Source organism: Jaculus jaculus, chromosome 4 (assembly GCF_020740685.1).
Source record: "Jaculus jaculus isolate mJacJac1 chromosome 4, mJacJac1.mat.Y.cur, whole genome shotgun sequence".
NCBI classification, from domain to species: Eukaryota; Metazoa; Chordata; class Mammalia; order Rodentia; family Dipodidae; genus Jaculus; species Jaculus jaculus.
This window is the reverse complement of record NC_059105.1, coordinates 19,037,805-19,044,191: the sequence shown is the minus strand read 5'-3', so window position 1 is coordinate 19,044,191 and position 6,387 is coordinate 19,037,805. Positions and strand designations below refer to the sequence as shown.

General features: G+C 53.8%; 1 protein-coding gene across 1 annotated transcript; it reads right to left on the bottom strand.

Moving 5' to 3' along the window:
• Window positions 1-253: 253 nt before the first annotated feature.
• LOC101614318 (intestinal-type alkaline phosphatase) lies at window positions 254-3,328 on the bottom strand. Its single transcript, XM_004662218.2, has 11 exons — window positions 3,262-3,328; window positions 3,062-3,178; window positions 2,838-2,953; window positions 2,502-2,676; window positions 2,252-2,424; window positions 1,860-1,994; window positions 1,692-1,764; window positions 1,263-1,397; window positions 992-1,183; window positions 675-791; window positions 254-585 (listed from the first exon to the last, which is right to left on the bottom strand). The coding sequence occupies exons 1-11, from the start codon at window positions 3,326-3,328 to the stop codon at window positions 254-256; spliced, it is 1,632 nt and encodes a 543-aa protein (XP_004662275.2).
• Between the last annotated feature and the right edge of the window lie 3,059 nt (window positions 3,329-6,387).

The following is a 6,387-nucleotide window of genomic DNA, read 5'->3' as shown; positions in this document are numbered from 1 at the left end:
CTGGGTAGGTTCCCTTGAGGTAGCAGCACTAGGTGGAGCTAGGGGTTGAGTCCTGCAATGTGGGGAGCTAGGGGACCATCGGATGGGGAGCATAAAGCCAGCAGAGAGAACCCCACTGGGACCAGGGACGGCAAGAGTTCAGGGAACACCAGGTAGGGGCACAGGAGCCAGCACTGGGGATCACGACGAAGGGCTAGTGGGGGCACCCTGCAAGCTTGAGGCCCTAGGGTGGATCCTGGAGGGGATCCGGCCGTCAGGGCCCTAGAAGCAGCAGCAGCAGCCCGGCCAGCAGCGGCAGGGTGAGAGGGGCAGTGGTCAGGCCTGGGCCCAGGGCGCTGCTCTGGACAGGGGCTTGGGTGCTGCTCTGGCCGGGGCCCTCGTTGTGGCCGGCAGGGGGCGGCAGCCCGCAGTCCGCGTAGGGCTCCAGGCAGCCCGCGAAGGCCATGACGTGCGCGATGTAGTTCTGCTCCTGCACGCCGTGCACCAGGTGCGCCTGCGGGCCGCGCGCGAAAACCGCCACGTCCTCGCCGCCGTGCGTCTCCGACGCCACGGGCACCGCCGCCTGCTGCCGGTACGCGGGGTCGCCTGGCGGGACAGGGCGTTCAGGGCGTGCCCGAGTTTCCTCTGCTCTTGACCCCAGGGCAGAGGACCCCCTCCCCCACCTCCCCACTCACTGCTTTCAACTTCGGTGACATTGGGCCGGTTGCCTGAGTTGAGCACGTAGCCAGGGCCGTTCCCGTACAGGATGGAGGTGTAGGACTTGCCGTCCACTGCCTTGAGGGGGGCCAGGCCTGCAAGGAGAGAGGGTGACACCTTATCTTTGCACTAGCTACTGCATCTGGAGTGTCCCCCGATTTTTGCCACCAGATCCCTACAAGGCGGATGCTGTTTTTTTTTTTTTTTTTTTTTTTAACGACCATCTGACATGGGCACAGAGAAATTTCTGCCGTATAGTAGAGGCAGTTACACCTGCCACTGTCCCCTGGCCTACCAAAGATAGAGGACCCCCGATATGTGTAGCCGCCAAAGGAGAAGACATGGGAGTGGTCAGCAGTGACGATGGTCAGCGTGTCCTTCTCATTGGTGAGCTGGCTCGCCCTGTCAATGGCAGAGTCGAACATGACAGCCTCGGTCAGTGCCAGGTAAGCTGTGCCCAGATGATGACCACGGTCGATGCGGCCTCCTACAGGAAGTGAGTGGGAGAGGTGATGGCTGATCTCTCCACTCGCACCCTCTCCTCTGCTGTTCGCCTCCAGACTCACCCTCCACAAAGAGGTAGAAACCCCGGGGGTTCCTGCTCAGCACTTTCAGGGCCGCCTCTGTCATGTCCTTCAGGGATGGATCCAGCTCAGGGTTTCGGTAGATCTCGAATTTTGTGTCTACAGGCTCAAAGAGGCCTAAGGGACGAAAAGCCCAAAGTGAGCCCGGAGTGGTGGCGCACGCCTTTAATACCAGCAACTAGGGAGGCAGAGGTAGTAGGATTGCTGTGAGTTTGAGGCCATCCTGAGAGTACATAGTGAATTCCAGGCCAGTCTGGGCTAGAGCGAGTCCTGGCCTCAAAAAAGCAAAAGCAAACAAACAAAAACCCCAAAGTGACCAATGGGATCATAGTGGGGTCACGGCACACGTGTATTCATGGTCAGTGGAAGCCATCTGACGGGTGGCATAGCAGGAAGTGCGGGGAACATTACCCATGAGATATGTCACTGATGGGTCCTGGCTGGCCTGAATAAGCTCTTCACGGTTCCAAACGTACCGGGCCCCCTGGTGGGATACAACTAGTTACTGGCACATAGCCCAGAGACCCACAACCCTGGCTGGGTCCCTGCTGGGCCACTCTCCTTGTGAGCTACCATTACCTGACGCTTTGTCAGCCACTCCACCACGAGGTTCCGTCCGTCCAGCCTGGTTCCGGTCTCGTTAGCATCATTCGGATACTCGGGGTCTGGGGTCCCCTTAGGGAACATGTATTTTCGGCCCCCACCAAGAATCACCTACAGGCAAAGCATCAGAGATGGTAACCTGGGGCCCGATGGGTCCCCTGCCCCTCCCCCTCAGCCAGTCCCCAGATCCCCAGCTAGGTATGTGGGAAGGGCCTCTCCTGAGCTGGGCCTTTTACGTCCAGCCCTCAGAGACCCTGGAGGATCCTGGGAGCTCAGCTTGCCGCAGCTCGCCTGGGATCGTAGCTTTTGTAGGGCCCACCCTTCCAAGCAGCCCGTCCCCCCCACACCCCGTGCCCTTGGTGCCGCACATTTATGTCCATGTTGGAGATGAGCTGTGTGGCGATGTCCTTGCAGCCCTCTTGCAGCGCTGAGGCGGGCATGTCGGCATCCCCGTACCAGTTGCGGTTCACCGTGTGGACATAGGTGCCCGCTGGAGAGGCGTGCTGCACCCGGGTGGTGGTCACCACACCCACGGACTTCCCTGATGGTGGCAGAAGTCAGGTGAGACGTGGAGTGCCCAGGGCATGCCCCTGTCCCTGAGCCCGGCCCCCAACTCACCGGCTTTCTTGGCGCGGTACATCACGGAGAGGACCTCATTGCCAAAGGTCGTGTTGCACTGGTCAAAGCGGGCAGCCGCACTCAAGCCGATGGTCTTGTAGTTGGCCTTGACCCCGCACAGGTAGGCTGTGGCCGTGCTTGCGCTGTCCGGGACCTGTCTGTCCACGCTGTATGTCTAGGGACAGAGAGACTTTCAATTCGATTCTAAGCAGACATATATTCCTCCACTCAGGGAAGGCCCTGGAGTCTGTACTCATTGTCCCAGACCCTCCTGGAATCTTTCTGCCACCATTCCCAGCCTTTCCTCACATCGCTGCTGTGTGGCCCAGTGCTCACCTTGGACAGAGCCATGTATGGGAAGTGGTCCATGGCCAACGGCGTCTCGGGCCCCAGATGGCCTTCCCTCTGTCCCTTTAGGATCCGGGTGGCTGTCACTGTGGGCACTCCCATCCCTGAAGGAATAGAACCCAGTCAGGCATGAGCTCCCAGGCCTGCCTGGACTTGCCAGTGGCCTTGACTATCCATGGTGTGAGGGCTCTGGGGTGGCCCGAAATACTCACCGTCTCCCAGGAAGATGATGAGGTTCTTGGCCGAGGTTTGAATGGGCTGCAGCTTCTTGGCGGCGTCCAGGGCCTCAGCCGCCTTACGGTTCCAGAAGGCTGGGTTCTCCTCCTCCACTGGCCAAGGGGAGAGCAGAGGCAGGGTCAGACTGCAGGCTGGCATATGTGAGGGGCCCAGGCAGTTGGGAGCGCCTAATTACCTGGGATGACGCCACGGGACAGCTGTAGCCGGAGGCCCAGCAGCAGTAGTACCCAGGCTCCCTGCATGGCTGCGGCTGCTGGTGGAACTCCAGGGTACCAGCTAAGGTACAGACTTAAATAGGGGGAGACTTTGTTCCTGGCTGAAAGGTTCCATGTCCCTCCCCCGGATCCACGGTGGCCACTCTGGCCCCACCCCTGCCCTGTGAACTCAACCAAACCAAGTGGAAGGGTGTGGCTGGGCCAGCCTGGGCCAGGGTCCGACACAGGCAGCTCTGTGCTGGACCATGTGTGTCTCCCTCAGGTGGGGTTGCGGGGGGAGGCTAGGGCAGTTGTCCTTTGCATGAGGATCTTCTGCTCACCCAGTCCCATGGGGATCTGTCCACTCTTGCTCCTGAGAGCCATCTGGGACCAGGCCCTGTTTCTGGGGCTGAAGGCTAAAAGCACACAACCTGGGTGAGGGTCCTGGATTTGGCTTCCTGATACCAGGTTCCCCACTGATGAGGGGAAAGGGGTACACAGAGTGGCCTGAACAACCTGTCACCTTCTCATCCCTTCATCGCCTTGACCTGGGCATGTGGACCACCAGGATATGGCCCCAAAATGAGTGTGGTAGAGGAAAAGGCAAGTGAGGGTCATATTGAGCGGGGGGCTTGTTTGTATCTCTAGTCCTTGAGGTGCGCGGACAAGCCTGGCTGTCATAGGCTTAGTGACCTGTGCCAGTGGCACATGGACTGCGCCTTCCAAGGGCTGGCAGGGGTGTGCCCATAGCCCATCCTTGTTCCCACAGACAGGTGGAGGAATTCTGAGAGCGACTCTGTCCTGCACAGGCTGTGGGCAAACTCACAGGGGTAGCCTCTGAGTAGGAGTTAAGAGGTTTTTATAACCTCATCAAAAGTATTTCCAGGGGACTAGAGGGCTGGCTTAGCAGTTAAGGCACTTGCCTAAAAAGCCAAAGGACCCAGGTTCAATTCCCTAGGACCCACGTAAGCCAAATGCACAAGGTGGCGCATGTGTCTGGATTCATTTGCACTGGCCAGAGGCCCTGGTGCACCATTTTCTCTCTCTCTCTGTTCTCAAATAAATAACAATATAAAAATAAAAGAAACTATTTCCAGGGCTGGAGAGATGGCTTAGTGGTTAAGGCATTTCCTGCAAAACCAAAGGACCTCGGTTTAATTCCCTAGGACCCATGTAAGCCAGATGCTCAAGGTGATGCATGTGTCTGGAATTCATTTGCAGTGACTGGAGGCCCTGGTGTGTCCATTCTCTCCTCCTTCTTTCTCTCTCTCTTAAATAAATAAACAAAATAAAATATTTTTAAAAAGTATTTCTATAGTCCAGTAATCCTCCTACTTCCATTTATCTGTCTTTCCTTCCTTCCTTCCTTTTTTTTTTTTTTTCCGAGATAGGGTCTCACTCTAGCCCAGGCTGACCTGGAATTCACTATGGAGTCTCAAGGTGGGCTTGAACTCACAGCAATCCTCCTACCTCAGCCTCCTGAGTGCTGGGATTAAAGGCTTGTGCCACCGTGCCCAGCCTTTCCATCCTTCCTGTTTTTGGTATGTGCAATATATGTGTGTGTGTGTGTGTGTGTGTGTGTGTGTGTGTGTGTATGTATGTGTATGTATGTGTATGTATGTATATATATATATGGTGGTGGTGGGTGTATGACGTATGCATGTGCTGATGTGGTGCCCTATGGGCTTGCTGGAAGGAAAACATCAGGTCTCCCCCTCCATCACCCATCTGCCTGTTTTATCTTTTTCCACTAATGCCAGAGCTTGTCAGTTCACAAGCCCTGGTGGTTTTCCTATTTCTGCTCCCACAGGACTAGGGTAGATGTGTATGGCCATACCCAGCTATTTGCCTGGATTCTGGAGATTTGAACTCAGTCTCAGGCCCTCATGCTTGTGCAGGAAGTGAACTTAACCATTGAGCCATCCCTCTAGCCCCCCGCTTTTTTTTCTTGCTTTCTTGACAGTCTTCCTATGTCGCCTAGGCTGTTCTCAAATTCAAGGTGACATTTTTACCTCAGTTCCATCAACACTAAGATTACAAGCATGTACAATTATGCCCATTCTTTCTTTTATTTTACTTCTTTTCTTTCTTTACCCTCCTCTCCCTCCTCCTCCGTTTTTTCAGTGCTGGAGATTTTTTTTTTAATTTTTTATTTTTTTAATTTATTTTGAGAGTGACAGACACAGAGAGAAAGACAGATAGAGGGAGAGAGAAAGAATGGGCGCGCCAGGGCTTCCAGCCACTGCAAACAAACTCCAGACGCGTGCGCCCCCTTGTGCATCTGGCTAACGTGGGACCTGGGGAACCGAGCCTCGAACCGGAGTACTTAGGCTTCACAGGCAAGCGCTTAACCGCTAAGCCATCTCTCCAGCCCAATGCTGGAGATTTTTAAAAAAATATTTTATTTTTTAGCCATGTGCATGCCTTTAATCCCAGCACTTGGGAGGCAGAGGTAGGAGGATAGCTGTGAGTTTGAGGCCATCCTGAGACTACATGGGATTGCCAGGGCATCCAGCCACTGATAAAGAATTCCAGACACATGCTCTCATGTGGATACTGAGGAATTGAATCTGGGTCCTTAAGCTTCTCAGGCAAGTGCTTTAACTTAGTGAAGTGATCTCTTCAGCCCCTCTTTTCTTTTTTTTTTTTTTTTTAATGAGAAGCAGCAAGTGAATTTTTCCCACATGTAGCAAGTTAGGGATCATCTACCAAAAGTTTTCAGTGCAAATTGAGTGTCAGTATGTCATATCTAAGCCACATAAAGCCACTGTTGGAACCTGGGATTGAATCAGGGAACCAGGTACCTTAAGATCTTCAGTCTAACAACGCTCTCCCAACTGAGCTATTTCAGCTACTCTTTTCTTTATTCAATACCCATATCTAGGTATTTTGCTATCACAGTGGAAAATGGACTCATATACCAAATGAACATGATGGTTTCTTGGGCACTGGATAAACAAAATGTGGTCCATACAGAGAGTGGAATATCAACGGCCTTATATTTATTTATTTATTTATTTATTTATTTATTTATTTATTTATTTATTTATTTATTTGAGAGAGAGAGACTGTTGGCATGCCAGGACCTCAGCCACTGAAACCTAACT